At 60.4% G+C, this 16555-nt stretch overlaps 2 protein-coding genes across 2 annotated transcripts in view; one reads left to right on the top strand and one right to left on the bottom strand.

Moving 5' to 3' along the window:
• LOC309448191 (small ribosomal subunit protein eS10) overlaps positions 1-16555 on the top strand; it is a 242828-nt gene that overhangs the window by 80254 nt on the left and 146019 nt on the right. The gene's annotated exons all lie outside the window — the stretch shown is intronic.
• Positions 1-16555, bottom strand: part of ANKS1A (ankyrin repeat and sterile alpha motif domain containing 1A) — a gene marked incomplete at its 5' end in the record, with an annotated part of 75913 nt that overhangs the window by 588 nt on the left and 58770 nt on the right. Inside the window, one exon of the mRNA XM_082069482.1 lies at positions 47-169. Within this exon, the coding sequence (XP_081925608.1) occupies positions 64-169 (106 nt within the window). The 3' untranslated portion in view covers positions 47-63. The remainder of the gene's footprint in view (positions 1-46; positions 170-16555) is intronic.

Genomic DNA, 16555 nt, shown 5'->3' on the forward strand with positions numbered 1-16555 from the left:
GGCTGTCAGTCCCTGCAGGGGCCCCGGCTGGGCCGTGTGTCCCTACCTTTGCAGTGCTTCCCATCACCGGTGTAGCCAGACTTGCAGATGCACTTGTAGGACTTGGGGGTGTTCTGGCAGATGGCGTCGATGTGGCAGTTGTCGGTGCCCTCCACGCACTCGTCGACGTCTGCGAGGGGAGAGGCAGGGGAGCAATGGGCAGAACAGGGGCAATGGAACCAGGAGCCCCCAGCTCTCCAACCCTCGTGTGAACCCGAATGGCTCGGGGCAGAAACGCCGCTGCTCTGCTCCTTCACAGCTCCGCTGCACCCAGCCCTGATGCAACGGGTGATGGGCTCGCTGTGGGACACCGTGGGTCTGTTCCCAAACAGCACCAACCGTGTCCCCACTCTTGTAGAAGCCACCCTGGGACCCCCAACCCTCTCACGAGTCTGATGGTAGGAAGCACGCTCAGGCACCCGGAGCCCAGGCTGGAGCCAGCCCAGGCAGAGGTGAAAGTCTCTGTCTCCAATTAGCCATTTCCTGAGCCGACCAGTCACCCAAATAATCGTCATCGCTTTCTATTCTTAGGCGGGAGGAATGTGCACGAATTAGCAGGGACCGCACTAAATAAACCTGGGAGCCAGGAGCGGGAAGCAGGAGGGAGAACTGGGAAAAACATCACGGGTACAGCCGAAATCCGTGTCCCACTCAGCCCCCTTTGCCCCTCAACCCGCTAATCTGGGATGCAGCACTGTGGTACCTGGGACATCCAGGGAAGGGGGACATGGGGGTCCCTTCGGCTTCCCTGTACCCCAGAAAGAGATGCCTGAGGCTGGTGAAACTCTCAGCTGCCTTTAAAATGCTCCTTTTCAGCAACCCCCAGAGGAGAAGCGCTCTGGGATGTCCCCAAAGACACGAAACGTCCCTGCCAGGCACAGGCGGCCCTGCCGGGACAGGGGCCATGGCCACGGGAGTGCCGGCCCAGGCCCTGTCCCGGCCACCCCGGGTTTGTGCCGGGAGATGTGAGTCACCCGCCGGGAGAAGAGCTTTGCCTTTGCACCGGGGAGGCGGCACGTGCCTGCGCATTGTATAAATATTTACAGCCCGCATTCATATTTGTTATTTGACATTAGCTATGGCCCGCGGCCACCATGGCCTCCCTTGGGCCATTAATCATGGGCTGGAGGCTGACCCACCGCGGCGGAGACGACGGCGGGACGGCATGGGGACCGGCATCCTGCTCCTGGCCACAGTGCCACCACGCTGCCACCACCCCGCGCCCTGCAGCATCCCAGGAGAGCGTCGCTGCCCACCCTGCACCCGGGAGAGCATCACTGCCCACCCTGCACCCAGGAGAGCATCACTGCCCACCCTGCACCCGGGAGAGCGTCGCTGCCCACCCTGCACCCGGCAGAGCATCACTGCCCACCCTGCACCTGGGAGAGCGTCGCTGCCCACCCTGCACCCGGCAGAGCATCACTGCCCACCCTGCACCTGGGAGAGCGTCGCTGCCCACCCTGCACCCGGGAGAGCATCACTGCCCACCCTGCACCCGGGAGAGCATCACTGCCCACCCTGCACCCGGGAGAGCATCACTACCCACCCTGCACCCGGCAGAGCATCACTGCCCACCCTGCACCCGGGAGAGCATCACTGCCCACCCTGCACCCGGCAGAGCATCACTGCCCACCCTGCACCCAGGAGAGCATCACTGCCCACCCTGCACCCGGCAGAGCATCACTGCCTACCCAAAACGTGCAGCGTCCATCAGCCATCACATCATTGACATTTTCATAGCCTGTTGCCAGAAATCTCACTTGTTTGTTTGTTTGTTTGATTTTCTGTTTCTTTTTCCTTCTTCGCCCTCAAAGACAATGAACGGCACCCATGCGGGCTGCACATGATGAACAGCACCCACGCGGGGCTGAACAACAATGAACAGCACCCACGCGGGGCTCAACAACAATGAACAGCACCCACGCGGGGCTCAACAACAATGAACGGCACCCACGCGGTTGCACACGATGAACAGCACCCACGCGGTTGCACACGATGAACGGCACCCACGCGGGATGCACACGATGAACGGCACCCACACGGGGCTCAACAACAATGAACGGCACCCACGCGGGGCTGAACAACAATGAACAGCACCCACGCGGGGCTCAACAACAATGAACAGCACCCACGCGGGGCTCAACAACAATGAACGGCACCCACGCGGTTGCACACGATGAACAGCACCCACGCGGTTGCACACGATGAACGGCACCCACGCGGGATGCACACGATGAACGGCACCCACACGGGGCTCAACAACAATGAACGGCACCCACGCGGGGCTGAACAACAATGAACGGCACCCACGCGGTTGCACACGATGAACGGCACCCACGCGGGGCTGAACAACAATGAACGGCACCCACACGGGGCTGAACAACAATGAACGGCACCCATGAAGGATGCACACGATGAACGGCACCCACGCGGGGCTGAACAACAATGAACGGCACCCACACGGGGCTGAACAACAATGAACGGCACCCACGCGGGCTGCACACAATGAACGGCACCCACGTGGGCTGCACACGATCCGGTGCCTTTCCCGCTCACGCATGCATATTATTTTTTTTCTCTTTTTTTTTCCATTCTGCAAGTACAAAACTTCTCTAACTTTGGGAAGATTACACAGCAGCAAAAGTACAAAAGAAAACATAAATTTGCCACTCTGTAATTTTTCCAAAGCTGGAGACGTTCTGAAAGGTTACAGGATCAGAAAAAGGGGAAAAAGTGTGTGTGTGTGGGAGGAGTGAGCAAACACCCCCCCCCAGCGCCCCGGGAGCCCTCCTGGGGTTCGCACCCGTCCCCGCTTCAGGACGCCGAACTCTCCTGGCGAGACGTGTCCTGCAGAAGCGATGGGTGAACTGCAAAAGCTCTCTGAAAAACTGTGTTTGCATCTTTCCCGGCCGCAGCGGAGTTTCCCACCAGGGGAAGGTTTGCGGCCAGGGCAGCGCCGTTCCCAGCCCAGGAGCCGCCGCAGGTGCCCCAGGGGGGACTCATCCGCAGGCCAGCAAAGCGGAGATTTCAAAGCTCCCGAGGGACGTTCCCGCCCCCTCGCTCCGGTGAGACGCGCGGGCGCCCCCGCTCGCCCCTGCTGGACGGGACGGTTTGAAGCCCAGGTTCCAAACCCACGGGGGGTTCTTTGGGGTGCAGAATCCCTGCAGACCTGCACCCCTACAGTCCCTCACTCCTGTTCCTGCATGAATAATCAAAGACACCCTTTTGCACCCAAAGTTGCCTGAAATGAGCCCAAACCAGACGATGCAGATGGGCGCATCATGCCTCAAATCCCCAGAACCAGAGGGTTTTGCAGCAGGGGCGAAATTTAGTTTTGCTGAAGATGCCGGGTCCCATCGGGGTCCCCCGACCCCCGTGCCCGGCAGCCCCTGCCCTGCCCGCCCCGCGGGGCTAACCGGGGCTCATCAGAGGCAATTCGGCCGCGCCGGGCGGTGCGGGGGGGGCGGGCGGCTGCGGCGCGCGCCCCGCGCCTCGGGCCATGTTTTTTATTCCGTTGTGGGTGGGATTTTCCAGCGCGGGCTGTTGGGCCCCGTTCCGCTCCAGCTGCAGCTTTATTCTCCATTTCAAAGGCGGCGGAGGCAGCCGGTTCCAACGCCACTGCCATTTCGAGCACGCCAAGCGCGGGGCCGCCGGCCCCGGGACCGCGCGCCCACGGGAGGCGAAGGGACGTGACCGGGGCCGGCGGGGCCGGCGGTGGCAGAGCCCACGGCACCGGGGCCCACGCGCGCGCCCGCAGCGTCACACTGCCCGCGATTCGTGACCGTGACGGAGGGTAAAGCAACAGCTCGGGTATTTTTAGAGCCTGGACTGAGGCTCTTTCCGCACTTCCTTATTTTTTTTTAAAAGAATAAATAGCAAAAGATGATTTTATCTGCAGGCTGAAAGGACCAGTAAATCTGAGGAGGGGGCTGAGACGAGGAAGCAAAAACCTGCCAGAAAAGCCCTGAACAGACAAAACCACTGTCCTTCTTCATTCTTCTTCAAGCACTTCAGCTTCTTTTTCAAATTAATTTTATTCTTTACTTTTATATAGGCATATATATTAACAGCCTGTCTGTATAGGGATGTGTGTGTAGCTGTTGGCAGACACACGGAGTTTCCACTTGGCCTTAATGCCAAATTAAAGCTTTATAGCTTCAGTAGCTCTTTTTACCAGGGTATTAATAACCACCTCAGACACTGTGGTGCAGTTTATTAATCACTGTTCGCCCGGGGACCCTCAGGGCCGATGTGCGCTGCCCGGGGCATGGCTGCGGCGCGGCCCCCGGCGTCCCCCGGGGCTGCCCGGGGAGAGCTGCTCCGGGGGGTGTTGGTTTAAATTGGCCAAAGGTGCACCGGCTGAACTCGAGATCCCAACCCAGGTGCTCCGCGATGGCTCGTTCTGGGCCGGGGGTGCCGTGCCAGGGTCCCTGGGCCAGAGGGGTGTCTGTGTCCCAGGGCACGATGGGACCCTGTGCCAGCCCCACGGGGGGACTCCACCCCGGCTCTCCCCGCAGCCGCGGCGCTGGCAGCGGAGCACGGGTGGGGGACAAGGAGCCACGAGCGCAGACAGGACCTGGGGGGTCCCAGCTGCTGACCCCATTGCCCCTGCCCAGACTCTGCTCCGCACCTGTCGCCCCAGGTGTTGCTCCCCCAAAACTGGCAGCACTCCAAAAGGGGCCTTTTCCCCCCATCAGCCCCCCACTCCTGCAGGGCAGAGCTGAGCTCCCCACGTCCTGCCCCAGCTGGGATCCTGGTGGATCCCGGACCCACCAGCGCACCCGGGGCTGGAGACGCTTCCCCCGTCCCCATCCCAGCGCTGGCGTCAACCCGGGCGCCGCGGCTCCGTTTGCCCTCAGAGCGGCTGACGCTCTGCACCGGAGCGAGTCCATTGCCGGGAACCGTCCTTGCTGATGTTCCTTTGGCTTATCGGACTGACCCTGCCCTGCCTCCAAAATGCGTGTTTGTTTGTTTGCAGCCTCGGGAACAGGCGCGAGATCTCCGCGGGGAAGCGGCTGCGCTTCCTCCAGCATCGCGGCAGAGAGCAAACTCTATTTCCCATCCCAGGCTTCTCCTAAAGCCTCTCTGGGGACTTAATAATTTTCAAAGTGAAGGTTAAGGTTATTCATGCATATTTTTTTCCTAAATGGATTGCTCCGGTGTGACTGTCTGCAAAGGAAAAATCTAGATAAAAATAAAAGAAAAAACCCCCAAACGCAGTCCTGAGCAGCTTGGAGACGGCGACACATCTCTGCTCGGGAACACTCGAGGTGTCTGAACATTTATACTCCCGTTGGCAGATACAAAAACAGTCTTCTTCCCTCCTCCCTACCCCCGCTCCTCTTTTTAATCTCGGTACAGGCACGTTAGGCGCCCGTAGTCAAAGATCCCCTTTGAACCGCTGCACGCTGAAATGTTTACAGTCTTACATTTCATATTTCAGAGGGGTGGGGGGACAGCACAACAGTCGCACACTGTGAGCGCACGAGGGAGGGGAGCGGGGCCGGGGGAGGAGGTTTGGCAGAGGTGGGAGGGGAATCAATCGGCATCACGCTGCAATTGGAAAATTTTAGACTCCTACAAAAATACATATATAAAACCCAGCCCTGGCGGCGTAGGGTCTGCAGGTGCATCCCGCCGAACGGCCCTCGCGCGGGACGCGCTGCGGGTCACCAGCCGAAAGGGCGGGTTGTCCCACAGGTGACACCGGGCTGGGCTGGGGACACCACACCGGGCGGGCGGCGGGGGCTGCGCACGGGGGCCGGGACCCCGGGGGCGGCTGCGTGTCCCGCCGCCCTGCCCGGCGCTGCCGAGGGGACGTGCGATTCGGTTGCAGGAAAAGGTGGCAAATCCTGGGACGCTTCCCCGGTTTGGGGGACACAGCCAGAGCAGCCCGGCCAGGCCGGACCTGGGGCTGCCCGGGACACAGGGGGACAGACCCGCAGCCCCCAGCCCCGTCCTCCCGTGATGGGCAGTGCTCTGCGCGAGCGGGAGCTCAGGACATGCTCCTGCCAGACAGACTGACGGACACTGGGGTGGGACTGGGGGTGGCGTCGTCTGCCCGAAACCCTGGGAGGTGCGGGCACGGCAGCAGCTCAGCGCGGGGACCGCAGGGAGGGCTCATCCCAGCTCCGTGCGTGTCAGGGGCTTCCCTGGCCACAAAGTGACCCAACAGCCCTGCGGACACCCCCGGGCCAGCCCCCGCCCGCCCTGCACACCAAACCGGCCGGGGCAACGCGCTGTGGGGAATGAGCCGGCGAACCCTACCCACCGCGTGGCCGCCGCAGCAAAACGAGCCCCTCCGAGGGGACAGGAGCTGTCCCCAGCCCGCGACAGGCGCCTGGCGAGGGTGGCTGTCCCCAGAGGGGCCGCGGGTGCTGTGAACCTCGTCCTTGGGGCATCACCCCACAGATTCGGGGGGGATGTGCGATGCTTTCCAGAAACATCCCACTAAAACGTGCCCCAGGTGCATGGGGTGGCATCTAAGAGCTCAGCAACATCTGTGCATGCAGAAAAACGGGCGATAGTGGGTTTCTAGGAAAAACATGGTTTCATCTGCCACTGGTGACGCCGGGTCTGCGAGTTCAGCCCCATGCAAAGAGGACGCGGTCCAGCCCTGCCCAGAGCGCTCGTGGCCCCGGCCCGCGCCCCCCCCGCGGTTGGGGATTAACCCTGCGCTCCAGCCCCGGTGCCAGCGCCGTCGCGGGCGGCTCACGGCGCAGGATCCGGCTCACGGCGCAGGATCGGGCTCACCCCTCTCCACCCTCTCCTGCCCCGGAGGGATCTGTCAAGTCTCTGCACGATGGAATTTTACTTTGCTATTTTAATGCAATTCTGGCTCAGGCTTAAATGGAACTGGAAACCAAAAGGCCTTAATAAATAAATATTATGATAAGAAATGAAAGCAATGCATACACTCAAGATAATTTGAGGGGGGATAAAAACCTAAGCATTCCTTTCTAAGCCTAAATCATAAAACTTCACGTGAAGCTGGACGCCCTCTTACCAAACCTTTGCCCTGGAAGTCTCCCGGCGCTGGCCCAGACTGCCCTCCCGAAAAGTCACCTATTGTTGTAGAAACACTTTGAGCCCGATAAGACAATAGCCTTGAAATTCCTCCTAACTTTGTCGGTGACGGGGCCCAGGGCGACCGAGCGCGCGGCTGCAACCGCCGGCTGCCGATGCCACAAGAGATCTGCAGCTGCACCCTGCGCTCCCGCGTTCCGTCCACGCTCTCTTGAATCTCACCGTACGCGTAAACATGCAGCTACTACGATAGCAAGAGCCAAAGCTGGCTTGATGTATCTCACATACTGTTGAGTGCTATGGAAAAAACCAAACCAAAACAACCAAACCTCCCAACAGATTGTATAGGTAGTGGGGAATTAAGGAGAAAAACCCCTTCAAGGCAGCCAACATCATGCACATAGGGCTGTGTGTGCGCACTCCTGCGCGTGTGTAGAGAAAAATCCAAGCTAAATATAGAGGTTCTACAGAAAACCTAAGGTATAGATGGACCATACATAAGGCTGCATGTGTACGTTTGGGAAGGAGCAGCTCTGGCTCCACACAGCCAGCCTGGCTGATAACGACAGGACGTACTTCTCTGTTCTAAGGTGGGGAAAGGGCTCCCCTGTTTTTTCAGGCTTTGCTGTGTTCCGTTCCCCCAAGTTTCCTGCAGCCCGCGCCCCTACAGCACAACGTTTGAGACGTGAGCGGAACCTCAGCGCGGCTGCCGCGTCCCCCTGCCCGGCGCCCGCCCGGACGAGCCCCGCGCTGCCCGTCCCGCAGGCAGCGAGACCCCGAACCAGAGCCGCCCCCAGCCCCTCCAGACAGAGGCATCTTCCCGGTGATGGGTGCAACTTGTTTGCACCCCCTTAATTTTCTACCTCTGCACCCTCTGCCTTGAGATAGAGTCCAGACCAAGAAAAGGAAGCGTAAGAAACGCAGCTCATTAAAGACTTTACAAAAACCAGCCCCAATCAAAGGCAGCAGGCAAGAATATCTGCAAGCAACGTTTTAAATCCCCTCCACTATTTGTTGTTATTGCTGCTAATTTCTGCACATAAACCCCAGACCCAAAGAGGAGGTCCGGCTGCCTCGCACACATCGAACAGCGAACCTGCGCCAGGGAGGTTTTCTCTTACCTTGACCGGCTTTACTTGCCAGCGTGATCCCAGAGTGCAGGAGAAGGAGCAGGATGGGCAATCCAGCAGTCTGCAGGGCTCCCATTGCAATCCCAGCCTGCATGGAGCAGCGGGGCAAGAAGGGGCTTTCTAGTGTTTTAGAGGAAACAAGAGGCTGAGCGCGCGAAGGGAACCAGAGGAGGACGGGGCTCCCTCCTCGCCGCGCGTGAGACGGAGGGAGCGAAGGGAAGGGAACTGAACTGATGGAAAAAGCTGCTCTGGGTTCAGTTTGGGCTCTTGGTGTTGCTGAAGAGAGAGCGAGAGAGGGAGCCCAGGCAGCTGGAGGAGAGCGGACTCTATCGCCCTCTCTCTGATCCCCTCTCCTTTTCTCTTTTCTTTTTTTTTTCCTTAAATAATCCCAGCCAATTCCAGTTCTGCAAGGGAGCAGCAGCGGCGCTGGAGGGGGAGCGGGCGCCTTGCCCTGGTGCTGGGGACCTGAGAAAGGGGAGTGGAAAGGAGAGCCCCATCCAAGCAACGCCCTTTTCTCCAGCCTTTTCTTTCTTTCTATTTGGCTTTGGTTGCTCCTTCCCGGCTCCCCCCTCGCACCCCCCAGGCCGGGCTTTGCCTGCAGGAATTTACAGTCTGCGCTGGAGCAGCAGGGCCAGTAGCCATGGCGACTGCTTCCCGGGAGCAGCGGGGTCAGCGCGGCCCGGCCGATCAATGGGGGCCCCCCCGGACCCTCCGCACCCCGCGGGCAGCCGGGCTGGGGCGGCCGGGAGGGGCGGGGGCGGCCGGAGAGGAACCGGGGAAGGAAAAAATAATAACACACTTATATATATAAGGAAAAAACCCCACAAACAAGAGTTTTCAGACGGCGCGGGCTGGCGGGGGTCGGCAGCACCATCGGCCGGGGGCGCCGGGCGGGGGAAAGGGGACCCGAGAGCAGCCCCGCTGATGGCGAGGGGGGGGCACTGGAAATACGGGTGGAGGGGGAACGGAAAAGACCTTTCTGAAATGCTCAGGGGGGTTTGTTTGCTCACAGCCTGTCCCGGGGTGCAGGGGACCCTGTGCCGCCCCCGCCGCTGCCTCTCCCGGGGCGTTTCTGCTCCTGGGGCCAGGACGGACACGACACCCCGAGCCGGGAGCTGCAGCGGGAGCCGAGGCCGGGAGCGGGGCCAGGAGACGTGTGCGGTGACTCCACCTGCCCGGGGACGGGGGTCCCCCAGCTGCCACCCTGCCCGCCGCGCTGCCCCCCTCTGCCATGCTCTTTTGTCCCAAAAACCCTTGGACGTACAAACACAGGGGCTGGAGCCGATGGGAAACATCCCGCTCCAGCTGCCGTCCTGCTGCGGAGCAGAGGGACAGATTGCAGCAGGACAGGAGGATGCTGAGGAGCCCCTGTGCCTACTTACGCCTTCCCTACAACACGCGCGGCCCCCGGTCGGCTCTGCAGGGACAGACGGCGCAGCGGGCCGGGGGAGCAGCGCGCAGCCCCCGGCGCTCAGCTGCACGCCGGGGCCCCGCCAGGGCGGGTATCGCGCTCCCGCAGAGCATCCCGCACCCACACAGCTCCGCCGGCCACCAGCGCCTCCCCACGCAAAGCATCAGGGGCTGAGACCCCGCGGGCACCGACCCCTTCCCGGGAAGCAGGAGAGCGAGCAGGAAGGGGCCCTGGTCCATGCAGCTCACGTCCCAGGATGGCGCAAGCCAGGAACAGCACGAGGGGGGCGTCACTGGCCTCCCGCGAGCACCAGCTCAGCAGCTGTGGCACCACTTCACTTTCCAGGCTGGGATTTGCCATGTAAACACAAGTCTCCCTTACGGCGGCTGTAAGAGCAGAGTCAATAAGTAACCTCTCCACTGTGCTCAGCTGCCGCGCTGGAGCGGGACCCGCAGCCCAGCTCCCATCCTTTATCATCATAACCCGAGGAAAAGTAAACAGGCCTCCTCTCTAACCTGTCTGCTAAATCTGGAGACGGATCTCAAGGCACGAGGGACAAGACCTTTAGCAATGTTGATTTATAACCAAGCTTCTAAATTACAGGTTTACGCATTAGTATAAACACCCATAAACCAGTCTTAAATACACAGTATTGTATGTAATCAAAACGCCAAAACACCGGGCAGCCACACGGGAACGAGCAAGTGCCTCGCTCGTGTGCTCCCAGTTAAACCAGTGCCTTGCACTGGGGTGGAGCAAAGACATGAACCCCACATCTGGCTCCTGCAAGGGGGTTACAAAGCACCACGGCAGAGCAGCAGGGTTGGGGTGGGCTGCTGATGTCCAGAAACTCCCTTAAAAATAAATAAAGATATATATGTCTATCTAAGCTTTCTTTCTTCCAAAAGGCCGTGCCTGGGTGAGCAGAAGGGCCGGCGGAGCCCCTGGGGCCAGGCGCCGCGGTGCCCCGAGCGCAGGGACGTCCCCCGCGCCGCGCAGATGGAGATTCCTGAGCTCGCCCAGCGGCTCTGGAAGGAGAGCCATGAATCACACTGGAATGGCCCACAGGACAGCCCGGCGCTTCGGTGCAGCGGCTCCGCACCCGCTCCGGCTGCCGCAGGGCTGGCACGGAGCCGGGAGCCCCGGAGCCCCTCGGGACAGCCGGCACACGAGTGTCTGCGCGGGTTTTCCAGGTGGGGAGGAGGTGCAGGACCCTCCCCCGCCGCCTCCGCTCCCCGCCGTGCACTTCTGGGCAAAATTCATTTGCTTTGGCTTCATGTAGGGCCAGAAGATTCAGCCCATTGTGCTCGGCACTGAAGAGCCGGCAAGGATTGTCAACCATGCTGAACCGGTTACATGGGGAGTAATGAAAATTTACTGCACCCTGCTCCGGTCCTCAGCCAAGAAATAAAAGCAAAAGATCACAACAGGCATTTTTTTAATTTGAAGCAAAATTTAAAAAAGAACAGATCCGCACTTAGAAAATAACAACCACATCCACAGATCAAAGCAGCTGTTCTCTTCTCATTCGGTTTTAAGAGGCTTCTGCAGCTACAGGGATGTTTACACAGGGAGAGAGATACATACATTGTGTCTTGATGCTGCCTCCCCCTTCATCTGGCAAAACATTCCCCGGGAGGCGATGTGAGGTCATTCCCAGAGCCCTTGTTTTCCTCAAGCTGCAAGGCTTGGGGCAAGAGGCAATTCATTCCCCATGAGCACACACACATTTGCGCTTGGAAGCCTCCCATGCACATTCTGCCCGACGGACCAGCCCTCGCCAGCTCGTTGTTGGTTCCCAGGGAACTCCAGCAGCCGGGGCTGCCGGGAGGGTCAGCGGCTCCGGCAAAGCCACCGGGAGGGGACACGGAGCCGGGCAGTGCGCTGGCACCTTCTGCACACCAGCTGCAGCGTTTCTGTGGCTTCCACCGCTTTCATTACGAGAGGGGCCGAACGGCTCTGGGAGCACTGATGGGCTGGGAAAAGCTGCTTCTCTCCTCTCCTCCTCGGCTGGAGCCCGGCGGGCGCTGAGCCCGCAGGGACGGGGCCGCGGGAGCCCCCTCGTCAGTCCCCCCGCTCCACGGGCAGCGCCCGCTTCGGGAAAGCGGACAAACCCCAGCTTGGGAACCACCCTGCGCTATCTGGGCTAATAAACTCGGAAACTAGACCTCCCCGCCTCCAGCACGAATTCAATGCCATATGCTACGAAGGAGCCGCATCGTCAGCTCTGACCGTGCAGATCTGCGCGGTGCTGGAGCCAAGAGGGATTTCTGAGGCCGTGCGAGAAGCTGCTGTGAAGTCACAGCAGAAGCGCAACTCCCATGGTGCCCACAGAACCCGCCACTGAACCGTGCGGGGTCTGGAGGAGGGACAGGGCACAGCACCACGAACAGGAGATGCCCCTTCCCTCCGGCCCCAGGACCGGGCACAGCGCCGGGAGCAGCACCGGCCGCCCTGCTCGCCCACAGCGCCGGGTGACGGACGCCGGGACCGTCCCCGACACGTGGGGCACATCTGGCTGGAGCAAACAGCAGCTGAGACGGTTCGATGCCCTCGCGAGGGCTGCGGTCTGAAACGCGGAACAGAATGGACTATTTTTATAACCAGGGAAGAAAACGCTGTATTCCAGTAACGTGCCAACAGCCCCGGCTCCGGCGACCCAGCCGGTCCCCAGCGCCAGCTCCCGATACACCCCTCCTTTCCCCAACCTACAATTTTATTGAGGTCCCTCCAAGGGGGGTGAAAACCCACCGAGTTGCACTAAGTGACTGTCACCCTGTGACACCTTTTTTCCAGTGTGACGGAGCTTCCCCAAGCGCCGTGCGGTGAGAGCCCCTGTCCGTGGCTCCCGGTCTGCAGCAGGAGGTGACACGCCGGGGTGAGGCGGCTGGCGCGGCGTCACCGGGAAGGTCGATGGCAGCGCCAGGAATAGCCCCGTTCCCAGCTAACCACTAACCACACTTATCCCAGAATAAGGGTCCCTTTTTCCAGACGAGTTTATAACAGTTTTCCAAGTGACATAAGCTCTTACAGAAATAGGCAGGCTTTTATTCCAGAATAATTACTGGGAAATCACACTGGAGTGTGTATAATTACGCTGGTATCGCTGCTGGCGGGTCGGACCCGCTGTGCGCTCCACGGCTTTGTCCACCCCGCTGCTCCACCAGCACGTGCACGTCAGCCGGGTGCGCTGCAGGAAGGGGCTCTGGGCAGCGAGGGGAGCAGCGTATCGCTCTTTACAGCTCCGTTAATCGTATTTCCTACAGAAGAAACCCTGGTAACAGCTCTTACAGCTACCGAAGTCAACAGGAGCCTTTTGGGGTGCGCCGGGTCGCACCCCGGACAGATTTGGCAGCGCTCTGTGCGTCTGCTTCAGCTTCACCCCACGCGTGGCTTTGGAGCAGGTGCTTTATTTTAAACGCAGTTTATGTCCCACACAGGTAAAACCCAGCTCAGAGTTCAGGTTCAGGCCTGAAATGCATTTCTGACAGAAGCTGCTGGAACACATTGTGCTTAATTCCCTTCAAGAGCAAACCCAGAGCGCTGATCGGGTGTGGGTGCGCCTGTTGGGCAGAGCTGCGCCCGCCGGCCACCCGGCGGGAACGTGAGGGTCAACTCGGCACCGCGTAACGCGGCATCCGGACACACGTGTTTAAAAGTAGCACTTCTCCCCTTAAAATAGTTTATGAATCTTACTGGGGGATAAATCCAACCCCCGCGGGCAGAAGAAAACCTATTAATTCCTGAGCTTTTCGTGCCGTAGTAAAGCGGTGATTTTATTTGCCCGCCTTGGGTAAGATGACACTCACCTTCCCACTTGCGTTTCCACCTCCAGGTTAACAAGGCAGCAGTTCATTTCCAGAAGCCCCAGCCAGACCCCAGCCAACGTGTCAATATTTTGTTGCTTACACAAACGCCACCATTAGAGTCAACATCGCGTTTTGGGGAGGCTTTTTCTCTTTTAAAGGGTTCCTGGGGGATGATGTACGTACGGCTCTTAAATCACGCAGCGTAACACGAGCCTCGCGCGGGCGAGCGCCGCTCCGGGCGCTGACCTGACCAAAGGCATTTGCTAATTAATTCATTCTTCCAGGAGACTTAACTGCCTCTTGCCTCCCAAACCAAGGCAAACGAGCCAAACCCCAGGGCTGTCGGGAAACAGGGAGACCCTTTACTGACCGAGAAAACCGGAGAGCGGGAGCCGGCGCTGCGACGCGGGGCTGCGGTCCGAGCCCGGACCCCGCGCGGCCCCAGCGACCCCGCACCCTGCCCCCCCAGCACCGCGACAGCACCGGGCAAGGGAACCCAGCGAAGGCTCCCGCAGGGCGCCGGGATCGCGCAGCCAGAGCGGCTCAGCGCCCGCACCCCGGGCACCCGGGGCAGCTGCAAGTCAGACGCCATTATTATTTTCTTTCATTTAAAACGAACTTCTTAACCTACAGGAAAGTAAATGTTCTTCTATGATGGCCAAGAAAACCACGCTGGGATTTTCCAAACGGGTATGACTGACTGTCTATGAGCAGAGGCTTCCAAATGCAGAAATAAATGGCTTGCTCTCAGCGGGTTTTCCTTTCTATATTTACCCTCACCTGAAATGAACATTATTGCACACTGCAACATTCATTCCCTCTGATCAGGGGAGCGGGTGAAGAACGAACCAGCCGCAACACGTCAGATAAATAGTTAACGTGCTGTTTGCAGGGGAGGACGGAGTCCCCGGCTCGGGCAGCGCCGGCCCGCAGCTCCATCCCGGCTCCGCTTCCCCGCTGCCGCTGGTGGCGCCGAGGGCTGCGGCCCCACGGACCCGGCCTGCTGCTCCCCGAGGGGGCTCCAGCCCCTCCCCACGGCACCCGAGTGCCCCGGTGACGGTGGAAAGTGTCACTGTCCCCAGCAACGGGAGGAACGGAGCCGCGGGACCCCCCTTTCCACACCGGGTGCTCTTGGGGTGGGAAGTCACGGGGTGACCCCTCTCAGGGACAGGTTCCCCACAGGCACCCACTGCCCTGCTGACAAGCAAAACGGCCATAAAAGCCCTAAAATGTCCTTCCTGATAAGGGGCCGGGGCGCTGAGCCATTGCAAAACGAATTTTAACATGAGGTGGCCACTGAGCTGTAAAATCTCTGCTAATCCCAGCGCCGGGGAAGGGAGAGGACGGGGATCACCAGGACATCGCCCCGTCACGCGGCTCCCGGGTCACCTCGCGCCCACCGCCCCCAAATCTGGGCTTGACCGCCAAGTTACCCTGGAGTTCACTCACTAATCGTCCAACCCCCTGGCACGCCAGCCGAAAACGGGGATCGGGTCGCCCGAGACAGAGCGGGGGATTAATCCTCCGCCGCAGCGGGGAAGCCCGTTGGTCCCATCAGTCGTCGGGGTACGTGGGTGCCAAGGGCGACCCGGGGACAGCAGGGACAAACCCGCCCCGCTCTGCTCACGGGGCTCACGCGCTCAGCACAACACAGGACCCATTCGCGTTTTTATTCCAGCTCAAACTTCTCATTTTTGGAAAAGTCTGTCCTCGTCCCTTCCCAGCCGTTCCAAGAGCATTTGTGTTAATCCAGATTAATGAACATAAAGCAATTTAGATAAACCGCATTAAGCCAAAAACACCTTTGAACTTTTTTTCGATCGAAATCCCTCCCTGCGCGCTGTGTGTGGTTTGGGGCGCCCCGTCCCGCAGCTTCGCCCCAGCCAGCTTCTCCTGAGCCAGAATCAAGTGAAGCCAGCGAATGCAAAGTTCACGCAGCCAGCAGCACCGCAGCGAACCGGCGCTCTGCACGGGGAGCCCGGAGCCGACTGCAGACCCAGGGCGTGCGAGGTGCGCGAGGAGCGTCCCCTGGCTCCGCGCACGTCCCCTGGGCCGCGGCCAGGCCACCTACGTGACCAGCAGCCAAACCCCTCCAAGCCTCAGTTTACCCAGCGCCAGCCCGTCCCCGAAGTGCGGGGATGACGGGATCGGCCTGAAATGCCGCGGGACGCGGCGCCGGCCACACGGGCCGCGCAGGACGGGTCACGGTTTGCTCGGAGTGGCTGGTCCCCACAGCTCGGACACGTGTGCTGTGACCAAGGTGGGAACAGCCAGCTCATGCACACGGGCTGTGTCACGGAAAAGGTCACACACCAACTTAGGGGGGTGGAATTAATAGATGCCGTAGTCATGGGCAAAGCACGTGGTGCGTTGTGGGCACACACACACCTTGCACACCTGCACCACAGCCACAGCGCTCCCCGCTCCAAGGGACTCCCAGACCAAACCCAGGGGCTGCAGCAGCGGACACCGAGACGAGCGCTCACCTGACCAGGCGACGCGGCCGCTCCGTTCCAGCGGGGAAGCCGCGAGCTCCGGCCGCCCGCGCGCGCGTTCGCACCAGCGTCCAGCACAGACACAATCCCGACCTTGTCTGGTGTCCCAGGGGCTCCAGCAAAAATAGCTCTGCTGGCTGGTGGCTCAGAGGAAACTCCGGCTTCCCCGCTCCCCCCTCCCAGCCACCTGCCAGCACTTTGCCCCGATCGCCTCCTGCCGAGGGCTGTGACAGCGCCACAGCTGCGGCTCCTAACGCCACATTCCCTCGGTTTGCTGAAGTGGGGGCTGTAACACCAGCTGGGCTTTGCCTCTCCCGTTAGGACAGGGTTTGCCTTTGCAAAGAGCCTTTGGTGGCTGCTCGCAGCTCAGTGCACTGTGCTTGCTCAGCTTTGCTCCCAGCGATTTGGGTCAGGACACACCGGGACGTTCGGTTCAGCTGCCTCTGTGGGTGTATAAACACCGACCAACTTCACTGCTGGCCCGACTCCTTTGGATGGGACTTTCACGTTTGTCAGGCTTGAAAAAATGCCATCTTTTAAACAAAACCCCATTTTGCCCTTCGCTGGCGAAGGCGTTTGCGTTTGGCGACGAGGCCGCGCTGCGCCGGGGGTCGCGCGGCGGGTGGGCGGGCGCCCCGTGGGGAC

Source organism: Streptopelia decaocto (assembly GCF_964273445.1).
Source record: "Streptopelia decaocto genome assembly, chromosome: 19".
Taxonomy (NCBI): domain Eukaryota; kingdom Metazoa; phylum Chordata; class Aves; order Columbiformes; family Columbidae; genus Streptopelia; species Streptopelia decaocto.